The sequence below is a fragment of the Limanda limanda genome, chromosome 4 (assembly GCF_963576545.1).
Source record: "Limanda limanda chromosome 4, fLimLim1.1, whole genome shotgun sequence".
NCBI classification, from domain to species: Eukaryota; Metazoa; Chordata; class Actinopteri; order Pleuronectiformes; family Pleuronectidae; genus Limanda; species Limanda limanda.
This window is the reverse complement of record NC_083639.1, coordinates 13,014,226-13,028,564: the sequence shown is the minus strand read 5'-3', so window position 1 is coordinate 13,028,564 and position 14,339 is coordinate 13,014,226. Positions and strand designations below refer to the sequence as shown.

The following is a 14,339-nucleotide window of genomic DNA, read 5'->3' as shown; positions in this document are numbered from 1 at the left end:
GAGGCTCGGGGAAGACTATTCTGCACCGAAAAAACCCACCGCAGCCCCCATTGAGTGCAAGGTGCATCTGTTACCATGGTACCCGGCCCAGGCAGTCCCTTTCATGTCTGTCAAGACTGGGAAGGGAGAGACAAGCAATATGTTAGTCTCGCCTGCAGTTGGAGCTGAGGCATACACATGTGTGGTTATGTGTGTGTGTGTGTGCTCATATGTGTTCTCAGTCCAAATCCTGGTGGTCGGGGGGGCTTTAAGATGCTGTACACTGACAGAGCATCGTCACATAACATGAATCATTTAGTCACCACAGCAGAGTTGGAAATGTCACGTCTCATCAGTGTTCCTCATGCCTCGGTGCCCCTGCACCATTTACATCTCTGGCCATGGAGTTAAAGGGAGGACTTGATCAAAGAGAGGAGCTGAGATTTTAGGTGCAAACAGACATTTATTGCATTGGGAAGCAGTGGTGTACATTTTCCCCACAGAATCATTTGCAATACTGTAGCACTTTTCTGAAATCGTGGTTTCCTGCGCAGCAGTCAGAGCCGAGTGTCTCTGTGCTCTCCTTCAAACAAATCACGACAAAGCATAGATTTCATGTTTCCGTTGCTCATCTTTCGGATCTTTCCAACGATTGGGACACTGCTTTCTCAGTGGAAAATGCTGACTTGTCCTTCCTTGGCATCCACATAGGCGATCCATTAACAGCAGGGTAAACTGTACAAGGGACATCTCTGAAAGTCAGTCAAGCTATATCTGCTATTGTCTTCATCTCTCCGATACAAAACTATACTTTTGTGTTTTTGCTACAGTTTTAAAACAGTTAAAAAAAGACAGAAAGCAACATCAAGTACATCATTCCGCATTGTAAACCACAATCAACACTAAACAGTAAATAGTACTTTGTCAAATCTTTATTACAAGATATTAGGCCACTGTACAAATCAGTGAGAATCGTACAGTACAACGCAGAATTAAGACTGTTTCTCGAGGTTTGTCATTCAAAGCTGTATACGAGGTGCTTCAAGAATACACAAGAGTTTCAGAACTTCTGCCGTGCATGCATGATTTTATATTTGCCATGCATGAGTTGGTATTTCAGTGTTTTAAGAAAGAGCCCTAAAAATGGCAACCCAACAAAACAACTGAACTGTCCGAGTAAATGTATAAAGCACAAAAAAAATAAATAAAGAACAAGTTATCCGGTACAGTATATCCCTCATGAGATTTGGCACACACGATAATGCACAATGCAATATAAATAGTTTATCAATAGGGTGTGTACAGTCAAGTTACAGTATCAACCAATCCAGGTGAAAGCCTGGGAAGCTTACAAACAGGTGGGAGGTACACTGTATATAAATGACTCATTAGCTGCAAAATATGGTAACAAAAAACACTCAGGCAACATCGAGAATTGTTAAGTGAAAAAAAACATCACTCTCATTCGCTCAAAGTCTTCTTGACATACAAAAAAAACCTCTCCCTTGGGCCTTTAGTCACTGCAAAAGACATATTCCAAAGGATCAATAAATAAAGTCTTCAACACAGAGAACAAGCCAGTTTACCGATTCCCACTTTGTGCAAGAAAATATGGGCTACCCTCTCCATATTTACAAATCCTATTAGTTATTTTCCCTTGATCAAAATGAAGAGAAGAAAGAATGGTACCATAGGTTTAATAGATAACATATAGGAGAAGTGTGTGCTTTAGTTTTTATATTAGATTTATTTCTGTATCCTGTCCCTGATTTCTGCATTTTAACAGCGCCGCCTCCTTCCTCTACATCGCACCCCCCCCTCGCTTGTTGTCTTCTTCACTTTTGGATCTATGGCGAAACCCTGTGATCGAGGGCATTTGTGTATGTGTATGTATAAATACATATATATATGTGTGTGTGCGTGTGTGTGTGTTTGTTGGGGGGGGTCCACCTAGGGGTCTCCTTCGCTGCCATCTCCCACCCCTGCCAGTGTGTGTCACCCGGACGGCCATGATGACTGACAGGGAGAGGAGGGTGTGGAAGTGCTGCTTGCTGCCACATGAGAGAAAGTGCTTATATACAGTGTCTTTGGATTAAAACTAGTAAATATCGCCATAAAAAATCTTTTTCAAGAGTGTCTTTTGGGGGATGGTGAGACGAGCGCGCTCTCTAAGCCTCTGGCGGGGTCTTCTCTGTTCCATTTTTCAGGGCTTCGTTGTCGCCATTCTCATCCTCGTCCACAACTGTGGATGACAGGGGAGAGAGTTAATGAGAGTAGGGGGGGGGACTCGTCTTGGTGTGGCGTCTTGAAAATTCTCCATCAACTGACAGGAGGGGGGGGCATTAACGCCTTGGACCATGAGCACTGCGCTGTATGGGCAGAAGTGGTGTATGCATGCATGACAGAATAGCAGCCTGCAAAGAGAGAAAGAAAAGCATGGTTGTGTGTGTGTGTGTGTGTGTGTGTGTGTGTGTGTGTGTGTGTGTGTGTGTGTGTCTGTATGTGTGTGTGTGTGTGTCTGTTTGTGTGCGTGCGTGATGCACATTTGAATTGCTGCATGTCTTCGTGCAGTGTACCTGCAGATGCAACACTTACACATCTGCCTCTTTGCAATGTCTGTGCAGTGTGTACATAGTGTGTGTGTGTGTGTGTGTGTGTGTGTTTGCACTACTGTACATGCAACTGTGTGCGTGTGCGTGCATGCATGTGCCACCACAAGTGAGTCTTCTCATCAGGACAAACACAAGCAAAAAGGCACGAGCCGCCCGGATTCATCGTGCAAACACAAAAAGACGAGAGATCCCAATCACACTGCATCTACATCTTAATTACACCGCACGCTCACTGGGGAGGGAGGGGGGGGGGGAGACGTGCAGCACAACTGGGAAGGAGCGAGGTCCAGATGTGCACTGCGCATCCAAGTTGTGTTGCAGTGCGAACACAAGATTTAAAAAAAACGTACTACTCATGCAAACAAAAAGAGAACATTCCTGTGACCGTGCACTGTGATGGTGGAGCCCGTGTCCAGGCTTCACTCCGCCGGGTGATCGCATTCAACACATCCACATGGGGGGTGGGGGTGGTGGTGTGGGGGGGGGGAGAAACGCCTTAAATTATATATTTACCCCGTTTGCTCCTGCCTATTTGTCCGAGCTTCGGCGGACGCTTGTTCTGCGAGCCGTTGAAGAAGTTGTTGGTGTCCTGGAGACGACAGGTGAAGGACAGGTGTCCCTCGTCGCCCTCGTTCCCATAGTGACTCATTTTCTCCGGCAACACTTCCGACATCTCCGAAATGCGTCTTTTCTCTCTCTCCAAGGCGCACGGACTGCGATGTTGCACACAGCGCGTCTCCAAAAAGCTGGAGCTCCTCGTCGTCGTGTGTCTGTCTGCACAGCCAAACAAATGGGAGGTGGGGAGGGGGACAATGCGATCTGCCGAACACGATCGAGCCCTGATCTGTTTACCCCCGAAGACACGTGTGGAAGGTCTTCGGTGGAAGGTGCGCAGCTCAAATAAAGAATAAACAGTTTACAACAAGAGAAAGAAAAAAAATGTCCTCAGTTTCTTCTCTGGTGCAGCCTCGGCAACATCATTCCAAAAAAAAATGTCCAGGGCTTGTTGTTGTTTTTCTTATTGTCCCTCTTTCTCTTTTGCGTATCGCTTGGAAATGGACGCGCACGCACAATGGAGCTGGAGCGCCCGCTGGTTCCGAGCGGCTGAACCCGACGCACGGAGAAGCGGAGGGAGAAATGCAAATCCAGGAGCGATGCAAAACCCGGGTAGACCTGCTGGGGAGGGAGCTGCACTGGGGGGGTCCTCTCTCTCTCTCTCTCTCTCTCTCTCTCTCTCTCTCTCTCTCTCTCTCTCTCTCTCTCTCTCTCTCTCTCTCTCTCTCTCTCTCTCTCTCTCTCTGCTGCAGCCCGGTCGGAGAAGCTTCGAGCTGTGGAGGAGTCGTGGCGCACGAATTTCGCTCCACTCTCCGGGATCCGGGAGGCAAATCAAACCAATGACGAGTGATTTATTATTGAGAGATGGCACGGAAATACATGAGGCAAGTCAGGTACGGTGGGAAAACGTCGTTTTACGCACGGCCACTCCTAAAATCCTCCAACCTGATTGAAAATGAAGAAAGAAATGTTGATATTTATTTTTTCCATTAAGGGGGTTTAAAGAGTGTCAGAGCTCTCCGGATGATGGCGGTATTTTCATAGACTGAGGTTGCGAGTCTGGGGCCAGTGGTGCACAGACATCCTGAGGGCCTGCACTGTTTTCACCGACTCTTCTAGAGGGTTGGATGGAGGTTAAAATGTCAAAACTGGACATCAGGGACTTGCTCCAGGAAACATGAAATTACCTGGATATTTGTTATGTAAAACCTGGAACTGGTAGTTTTCTTTTATATAAATCAAAAACACTCTTTAATCTTCATATTGCCTCATAAAACACATTGAGGGATAACAGTTACAGTTACAATCACTGCAGGTGAAGTCAGTTGTACATGAGATAAGATTCGAGAATTCCCTTAATGAAATAAATGAGCACAACCTTAAAGATCTTTGGACCTCATTCCAAATCCTATATAGAGACCCTAACCCGACCTAACCCGTATAATGACCTCCCTCTAAATCTTCTTGATGATGATTGATAATGTCTCAGCAATACTTTTCATTTTAGAACAATGTACTGGATTGTGAATATCCTGTGTGTGTTCTTCCACACTAGTTGGATGATAAGTGGCCAACCACCAGCAGATGTTAGGAACATATCACCAGTTGTGAACCTGAGCATCAATAGATGTTTCAGCCTTTTAACCACAAGGCCTTCTGCTGAGGTCGGCCCACCACAGGCTGACCAGACCTGGGTGTATGTTACTGACATCTGGACTTACTGATCTCTCCCCTAGTCGAGGGTTGAGGGCAGAGGATGTCGCACCTTGTACAGATTGTTAAGCCCTATGAAAAATTGGGATTTGTGCATTTGGGCCTTACATATAAAATGTTATTTGATTCATAGCAGGCGCTCAGATAACACACTCAAACCTAACAAGATCCAGTCTGAGAAGGTCTTGGTGTTTTGTTACCACACAGAGTCAGATAGCAGTCAGTGGTATGGAAACTGGTTTGCTTTGTTAAACGAAGCCCCCGGGGATCGTCATTAGGTTTGTGGCAAACTCTCATTGGTTTTACTGGAGTCTGTGCTGTTTACATAAGTCTGTGTCTGGGAGCAGCTGCACAAAGGGGTATAGAGAGTAAAGGACACAGAGCAAAGGACAGTGATTGAACGGTGACAGCTCGTGGACTCTTTCTCAGGTGACCTCAATCAAATATCATTACACAGACAATGAAATGAAAGGTGATATCAGCCGTGACACACCTACTCTCCGTGGACCCACAGAAGCCACGATTTTTATCAGAGGCTCACCTTTCATTTCAGAGCATCTCTCTCAGTTACACAAATGTTGTTTCACCACATGTGGTTGTGTACACATCAGTTCTGAGTTGTGTTTTCTTTGTCATGCATTGAACAGCAAACCTGGGTAACTCTTACACAGTGGACACAAACATGAAGAAACCTTTTTTTTTTACAACATCACATGAGGAGATCTGTCACTTTAAGTTACCCACAGTTTTATTTGAGAGGTTGGTTCTTAGAATCCTTGAAGACTTGGTATCAAGAATTTATTCACAACATTAAATAGTAATGAGTAATAAAGCAAAACTCAAAGTTGAAATTCAGAGAAAAAGCAGTCCTTGCTATTATTTATTAGGAGTATTAAACAAAACTCATCATCTTACACCCCCCCCCAACAGAACCTCTACGATACACTTTGAACAAATTAGAACAGATCTTAAGCACCACATGGTTTGAACTCCCCAATGAGGAGCAGCTGTGTGTAAAGTGCAGCCTCAGAGCTCCTACTGGTCCCTAAGGCCACGTTCATGATTCAAAATAGCCGTGATTTAAACAACGAAAGCGAGCGTTCGTGGGTTAATTTAGTCTCAGGTACCCGTCACTGTGACCAAACCTGGAAGTCCAATTGGAGGAACCACAGATGTATAATAGGAGACACTTACCAGACTCAATTATGGCCTCCGGTTCTTTGAATAAAAACCATTTGCCTATTTGCATGACCAAAAATAGTTTTCAAGGTTCGCTTTGTTTCTCCCAACAGCCCCACCCGTGTGTTCTCGTCTGGCTCGTAAACCTCACAATGTGATGAGTCATGAAAATGATTCATCGCTCATTTCCTTGGCCCTGAGAGAGTTTACATGTTGCTGTGAACTATACATTCAGGTGAGAGAAATGCAATAGGCCCCCTACAGAGCCAGAGTTTGGTTTGTGCATTGCTGGCAACAAAATGAGTTCACCATTTAATTTTGACACAAATCATCCCACACATTTACTAAATCGGAATATTTATTGCCATTCAATTTTGGTACAAAAGTTCAACAATGAAGACTGGAATGACACATGAACAGTAGTTTTATTAACTGTTGCACCGTTTACAGCCAATCTGACAATATGAGATGGACCATCTTTACTCAAAACATTATCAGAAAAATCAGATCATGACTGAAAACACATCTGCCTCTAGGAGAACTAAATCTATGGATCTAGTCCAGTGAATGAGAAGCTCTGCACATTTTACACAGAAGCAGCTTTAAACATAAAACTTGAATCATCTTAGTTTTATACGTTTCTTTCATATTTCGGGCAGCGGATGTAGGATCCATAGATGGTTCTATTTATCCACCGGCGAAACTTGGACACCACCGTGTAGACTCCCGGAAACTTAGCATCCCCGCAGCCGTTGCCCCAGGAGACCACACCGTAGACACGCCCCCCGCACACCAGTGGGCCGCCAGAGTCACCCTGCGAGGACAAGACCACACCCTCCAACAGGTCACATGTGGTCAAGCTGCTTTAATGTCTTTGATTGGTGTTACAGCATACACTCAGAGGTCACTTCTGTGTGGGAGATCAGGCAAAACACTGAAGACTACTATAACAACTTCAAACCAGAGAAATCTTAAACTGACAGAAAGTGGCTGGTCTACAGTTGCAGTACAATTACAGCAGAAAAGCTCAAATTTATTTTTCAGGACAGGTATATACAAAATATGTTTAGCCCTTTTAAAATGTCATATGGCCTTCTAAAATCGTCTTTCTTCTACTTGTACACACGCAGTTGCTTACTGTGCCATTAAATATAGCACTTTTCATGTCATTCTGCTTCTTACCTTAGACCAAATATAGCATATTGCTATATCACACACTGAATTTCATGTATTTTCTCAGTTAGAGGCAGAGATTCTTTCATAGCCAAATCCGTGCACGCAGTTTGTTTGTGCCAACAGATGACCGTCACTGTACCTTTAATCGACAGCCAGCTTTTCTATCCTGGAGCTATTTCAGGGTTGCTTTGTTGCCTCTTCTGCAACTTTCATAATACAGTTCCTTAGGGTGGACCGCCACGTCTGTTTAATAAACGCTTGTAGCGGAACTACGCTGACATGATGAACTGTATCCACAGTGTCATGGGGATGTGCTTCCCAAAAACTGTTATTGTTTCGCTCTAATGTGAGCTGATGAAAAGCGTAATCCCCCTGTGCCATTTCATACACACTGGGAACCATGGCCAGGGCCTTGGAGAATATGTTATTTCAATAATAGATTAATGGCCTTTCAAGGATCAGATGATTATGTTGGTCACCACGGGCCAGATCAGACAGATCCCAACACCCACTTCATCTCAGAGCTGGAACCGTTCACCTTTATTGCTTGACACTAATGACAGAAGGTTTGAAAGGATTCGATCCCCGTACCTTGCATGCATCTCTTCCTCCAGTCCTGTAGCCAGCACAGATCATGTTTGCTGTGATATTTCCATTAAATGACTCACTGCTGTTACATCTTGCAGTTGAAATAATGGGCACTCTGACCGTCCTCAGGATGAAACGGGCCTGGCCTTCACCCAGCCTGTTGTAGCCCCACCCAGACACCCGACACACCCGGCCTTCAACTACACCCGTCCCCTGCCGGGGAAGAGGCACCAGCGACACATATTGGTTCAGCACCATGGGGGCCCGCAGCTGCACAGAAAACCAGGACAGATTATATGTGATAATGTGACATAGCAGCTTATTCTAAATATCATATCATTCATTAAAGATCACTTTTTTCCATATTGTCTGTAGATAAAATTATGCTTTTTCAACTGGTTCCATCTACTTGAGGTTTTTTAAGGGCCACCATGACCTCTGACCACCCAAATCTTGTGAGTGTTAATGAACACTTGTTTCAAAATTGAAAGGACTATCTTGAGGTGTTTTAATATAACATGTTATCGAGGCAAAAATGGGTTTGTGAGGTCACACTGACCTTGACCTTTGGCCCTCGACCACCAAATTTAAGGTGACCCTTGAGTCCAACTTAACTTTTGCACCAAATATGAAGTAACTCTCTCAAGGTGTTTCTGAGGTGCTGTGTTCACGAGACCAAAAACATATTTTTTTTAAGGTAACAATGACCTTTGACCTCCAAAATCTGATTAGGTCATCATTGGGTCCACCAGAACGTTCAAACCCAATTTGAAGATAGACCCAAAACATAATTCCTCCAGCCACGGGTCATCATAAAGATAAAGATGTCTTTGTAGATCAAAGTATATTTAACATGGATTTTGTTATGTTTTTTTGCCTACTGGGCTGCAGAGAGTTAATGGTAGACTGGTGAAACACAGGACATCGAGCAAAGCAGAGTGATGACGATGAAATAGACACTGATAACACTGGTAACATTGTTGTCCAGATCTGTGTTTGTGCAGTACCTTAATGAGCATGATGTCAGCGTTGTTCGTGCTCCTGTTGTAGAGGGGGTGGGTTACCAGCCTGTGGGGTTTAGCATACTGCTCATAACCCTCAAAGTTATTCACTATGTAGTCACCCGCCACAATCATCATGTGTTCTGCCCTAGAAGATAAGTCATTTAAATTTTATACCATTTCTATCCACAATTATAAGACAAGATAGATCATGGTCTTGAGCACTTCTAAGAAAGAGATGACAACACATTATGATATTTTAGCTTCTTATTTTTTCGTCTTTTCTGTGATAATTTTACTGAATCAGATGACATATCATTAAGCAGGGAGGCTGGGAGCGATGCTGAATGACATTCATTAATAATTATGGCCAGTTTACAAAGTCACAGAGTGAGCCCATAGGTGACCGCTGTGAAGCCATGAGGTGGTTCTCTGCCAAGGAACAGCTCACTGTGTGCGGACAAGGCTGGGATAGTATAACAGATATACAGCCAATTTTCTAGACCCTCTCACTCTCTCTCGAACACACACACACACACAAACACACACACACACGCACACACACACACGCACAGACCGGACACACACACACACACACTCCAAGTTGATGTACCAAGGTCAGCCCACTCGACTGTATCCGTGTGCTGCCTGACTTCCCTGTAAAGAGGTTCACTGTGCGTCATGATCAAGCTGTATTATTTTGACGTTAGTCGTAGCAGAATGGATTCTTGCTTTTAGGCATCTGTTGGGACCATCTGCTCACTAAAATAAATCATGCCAACTTTGCCTCTACACAGTGACTTTTACAGATTCTACTGAAAGAATGCCAGAGGAATGTCATTGAGTCTCCAGCCAAGCTGGCAGCTAATAGGCACAGCGGTGCTTTGAACTAAATGTTAATGCCGGCATGGTATCAGGCTCACAATGGCAAGACGAACATCATGTTGTTCAGCAACTGTCATGTTCATCATGTTCACCGTCTTAGTTTGGTGTGTTAGCATGCTAATATGTGCCAATCAGCAAAATTGATGAGATGATGCTGATCTCTTTGTCATTATATTTAGCATTTGGTTAAATACCAAAGTATGGGATCACCTAAGTCGTTAGGATTCATCATCTGGGGAGCATGAATACCATGGTAATCCATCCAACAGATGATGAGATATTTGATTCTGGACCAAAGTGGACAACAGGCTGGCCAACATTTCCATTGATAGGCCCACAGCACAGACATTACATTTATATATTAAACCATAGAGAAGCATGTAACCTTCTTAACATAGAAATCATGAAAATGTTTCTTTGTGAGTTCTAACAGCTGACTGGTGGCAGCTATAATAAAATCCTTACCCGATGTTGCAGTGTGCTGCTGTCAGCACCCAGTACCTGTGAACCAATGATCCACCGCAGAAGTGTTGGCCCCGGCTGCTCTGCAGTGACACAATGTATTTGATGGAGTTCGGTGCAGCGGTGTGACCACCTACGATACGGCCCTGCATGAGCACACGGCCTGTGTGGAAAAACAAACACCGACATGAAATGGGAGGAAAAAGAGCTGTGATAGATCGATTTTAAATAGTTTCATGTTTTTTTTCCTGGTAGAAAGTCTTCCTCCCCAAATCCGATGACATGTAGATTAGGGTTCAATTAAATGGAGTCTAAATTAACTTTAGTGAGAACGATGTTTTCACCTTAATCGCTAAATATCCAAAACACCCTGCAAGTGACACCTCACCAGGTATGGATTTCAGTGACACTTAAAAAGCCAATCTTAACAAAAGAGAAAAGTAAAGAGCGAGCCCCCCACCCCTTCCTATTGATCCCACCCATGGTTCTCTGTCACCTGGGAGGCCACTGTGTAATGAATGTTATCCAGCATAACCTGACCTTCTCCGACCTACACTTCACTCCCTGAAACATTAGAGTGTGGGGGCTCTCCCTACACTGTACCTGCCTTATGTAACAGCTCGTCCTCTGTACATTGCCTTCAGGCTATACATAAGGACATGGTGGGAACAGCAGTATTTCCTCTGACAGTGGAATGTAAATGTGTTTGAATTTCAGATGATCACTAATAATAATAATAATACATTTTATTTGGAGGCGCCTTTCAAATCACCCAAGGTCACCTTACATTAAAATAATACAAGATAAAAAGATAAAAGCATAAAAGATAGAAACAACATTAAAAAAAAAAAAAGTAATAAGGAGTAATCACAAACTAACCTGTTGATCCTGTAAAATAGAGGGTAGTCATTTAAAAGAATGCAGATATTTTGTTTATTAATACAGAAAATATGATACTGATTTTGTTAGCTGAGCTTCGAACAGAGACTAGGAACAGTCTGGGTAAAATAATTAACTAAATCTACCATCAAAGCAAAGGTTATCATCCTCTCATTGGTTGAATCCATTACACTAAAGCATCAAAATGTAAGTTTGCAGTTTTGCAATTCCTCGGAGCAGGCTACACTTTGCAGCAGATACGTCCCACCCTGTCCCATCAGGCCTCTCGTCCACTCTCCCGAACGTGCACTGACTCACAACTGCTAGACCATCTTCTTTGTGGTCTATATTTGCTCACTTGCAAACCTTTGACTATCGTCTCCTCTTCAGTAATGTATGTCTCTCTGACTGAAGACTCGGGTCGTGCTCACCAGAGCACAGACTGGGTGGACACAGGCCGGCAGCTCGGTCAGGTATGTCCACCAATCATTTCATTTGGCCTGAATCAGACATGTTTACCACAGTCCTGTGAAGGCCAAAGCCGGCCTTTTTCCTTTTTTCTTTAAAGAGAATCTCAACAAGTAAGATGAAAAAAGTTTCAGAAACATCACACCATCCCATACCTTAACTATATTTACCCATTATTGCCTTTAAAAATCTTGTCCTTACAACTGAAAAAACAAACATATTAAAAATAAAAAATAATAAGAGAAACCGAAAACTGGACATCTCCTTGAAAAGCTAGAATCTAACATTTACCAACAAGCAAAGCAACACATATTCTCTTCTCAAAAGTGATCCAAGCATGTACTCACTGTGGATGGCCATGAGGTCCAGCAGCACAACACAGGAACACATGATGAAGTTCATCTTCGCTGTAGAGGTTTCTGGAAGCAGCGCACCATACCAGCATCGATAATCACTGCAGCCACACAACCAGGGTCCTCCGCTCCTGTCCCCAGTCTGAGCATCAGCTTCTCTTTGAGAACAGTGGGACTCAGTTTCTTCCACGGGCACAAAAAAGGTTTTTAATTTCATCGTTCATCATTTAACACCGGGGGGGGGGGGGTTTAACACTGTAGCATTGATTGGAAAGGACAAGCAATGTGAGACAGCAACAAAGTTCACCTTCAGAAGCTGCTCATCACCTCTCCCGTCCCCCACTATCGCAACTCCTCTCCCTGACCCTCCGGACTTGTCGAAAGGGCTTTGCATTGTTGCCATGGCAACACGGGGTACTGTGCCGGGCGGGTTCATCCATACTGTATCAGCACGCTCCGTCTGTGTCATCATCCAGGCTTATCTGTGCTGACACGTTTCAATGGCCCACTGTGTGCACGAGAAGAGCTCTGTGTTGAGCCAAGACAACGCCGAGCTATTCTGTGTTCCTCTGTACCGACTCATCAGTCATCATCAAATCCACTTCAGCAGTAGAAATAACTCTATTATTATTATTATCACTCTGATCATCATCATTACTATCATCATCATCAGCAGCAGCAGCAGCAGCCTTCTGGCAAGTCAGCATCACTCTCAGCATGGGAAGAGAATCTCGCCTGACCTCCTCTTGTCCCACATTTAGTGCGAGCTGAATAATTGATGATTCACCCGGTGGAATGGGAGAGACGGCTTTGTGTGGCCTCCTGTGGTCAGGTGTTCCCTGGACCAACACTAACCCAACATTACAGACACTCACCTTCAAACGTGAGGTTATGTCTTCTATTGCTTTAACGCAGACAAGGCGAGGTCGATGAATATTCCAGAAATATGCAAATCGGAAGTTGGTCTTTACAATAAAAAGACAATTTGTATATATCTATTCTCAATGAGCTACAGGTTGCATGTTATGATGATGGACAGTTTATCACAATATAAATGCATTGAACATCAGAGGATTTCCCTAACGTGTATACAAAGGTGTTATATCTTTAATTTCTCACAATATATTCCGCCATTATGGCAAAAGCTAAAAGAAACATACGATTGTAATATCTCAGGAATCAAACACACGTATTTCATACATTTCTATAGGCTGTCTTAGACATGAAATGTCTCTCAAAATGCACTTGGTTTGTCAATCTTATGATAAAATGTTGAAAATTATATTTTATTGATTTAAATTGTTGGATTTAGAGGCAGAAATCTTATAAACAGGTACACGAGAAAATAGGTTGCTGTTGTTGTTTATTGTTTTGTTTTTGCAATGTTGGCCTGTGGCTTCCTCAACAGGAAATGTCAAAATACAACTTTTTCACGGCCGACATTTTGACATGTCAAAGTAGGAAAAGCATATGTAAATAATAACACAAATTATGAAGCTTCTCCCTATCTCTCCCTCTAACGCCAAAGGATGACAGATATGTTAAATTTGCATTTCTTTGTTACATAGATAACAGGTTTTAATGTGTGTTATGTTGATTTAAATGTGACCTTGAACCTGACCTGCAGAGTACAGCATTTCCCTCCCATGCACCCTGTAACTTGTATCATGGAAGTGATCAAACTAATTCCATTTATCTGTTTTAGTTCCAGTGTCGCATGTTGGCTCACACACACGGTCATGGCCAGTAACACACATGTGCTATGTCAACTTTGGTACGGAAAAGTGTCTGCAAATCTTGTACTATTGGTAAATATACCTTTATCTGTTAATTGTACATAGATATTTGCTATTTTCGTGGAAAGAGAAGCCTCCCACATTGCATGCTACTTGAGTATAAGGACAATAAAGATCTATAAAATGGAGATATGGGGATTACATCAGAGGACAAGACACGTGTTCAGTCCTCTCATATTAACACAAAAGTGTTTGCACCTGAGTGAGAAGGGCAGCATGCTATCACCTTTCCCCCTCACGGTTTGGAATGACACCTTAGGGAGGATCCAAACCGTGCATGTGGACAATATGAAGGCTATGAGTTACAAAGCAAACGTCCCCATGTGTGGATAAAAAAAAAAGCCTGCTGGGAACCAGCTGCATGAGGGGGACACCTGGGGAGATGGAAGAGGCTGGAAGAGGAGAGGAAGGACACTGCTCATCTCAGCTGGATGAGACTGATCCACAAGAGCAGGACAGGATGTAACAATGATTTCCCACTTTTTACAGTTCACTCTAAGATTGATGGGAAAGCAGAAGAACTGACGATGCAAAGACATACATATGAACACACAATATGCCGAGTCACTGTTATTCTCACTTCATCTAAATACGATTTCTGAGAAAAAGGTTTTCCTTGTCCACGTAAAGAATAAACACTGTAATGTCTCGCTAGGTCCCACGACGATATCATACTCAGATGTCATACCCGCT

At 43.4% G+C, this 14,339-nt stretch overlaps 2 protein-coding genes across 3 annotated transcripts; both read right to left on the bottom strand.

The window, feature by feature from the left end:
* Positions 1-568: 568 nt before the first annotated feature.
* On the bottom strand, positions 569-3,264 carry camk2n1 (calcium/calmodulin dependent protein kinase II inhibitor 1). Of its 2 annotated transcripts, none has more exons than XM_061070587.1 (2): positions 3,105-3,264; positions 569-714 (listed from the first exon to the last, which is right to left on the bottom strand). In XM_061070587.1, the coding sequence occupies exons 1-2, from the start codon at positions 3,262-3,264 to the stop codon at positions 608-610; spliced, it is 267 nt and encodes an 88-aa protein (XP_060926570.1). In that variant the 3' UTR covers positions 569-607. The 2 variants fall into 2 exon arrangements, with proteins under 2 accessions (XP_060926570.1, XP_060926573.1); XM_061070590.1 differs by lacking the exon at positions 569-714 and adding an exon at positions 2,007-2,221.
* A 3,405-nt stretch (positions 3,265-6,669) lies between these two features.
* LOC132999560 (trypsin-like) lies at positions 6,670-11,899 on the bottom strand. The gene is made up of 5 exons (XM_061069253.1): positions 11,845-11,899; positions 10,154-10,313; positions 8,810-8,951; positions 7,806-8,072; positions 6,670-6,852 (listed from the first exon to the last, which is right to left on the bottom strand). Exons 1-5 carry the CDS (start codon positions 11,897-11,899, stop codon positions 6,670-6,672), a joined length of 807 nt encoding a protein of 268 aa, XP_060925236.1.
* Between the last annotated feature and the right edge of the window lie 2,440 nt (positions 11,900-14,339).

Excerpts from the sequence above, each read along its gene's own strand:
- camk2n1 (XM_061070587.1), bottom strand. The coding sequence starts at position 3,264 with ATGTCGGAAGTGTTGCCGGAGAAAATGAGTCACTATGGGAACGAGGGC. Across the intron at positions 715-3,104 it reads AATAGGCAGGAGCAAACGGG|TTTACCCTGCTGTTAATGGA; the intron begins GTAAATATATAA and ends TCCCTTGTACAG.
- LOC132999560 (XM_061069253.1), bottom strand. The coding sequence starts at position 11,899 with ATGAACTTCATCATGTGTTCCTGTGTTGTGCTGCTGGACCTCATGGCC. Across the intron at positions 10,314-11,844 it reads GGACCTCATGGCCATCCACA|GCCGTGTGCTCATGCAGGGC; the intron begins GTGAGTACATGC and ends TTTTCCACACAG. Across the intron at positions 6,853-7,805 it reads GAGGAAGAGATGCATGCAAG|GGTGACTCTGGCGGCCCACT; the intron begins GTACGGGGATCG and ends TTGTCCTCGCAG.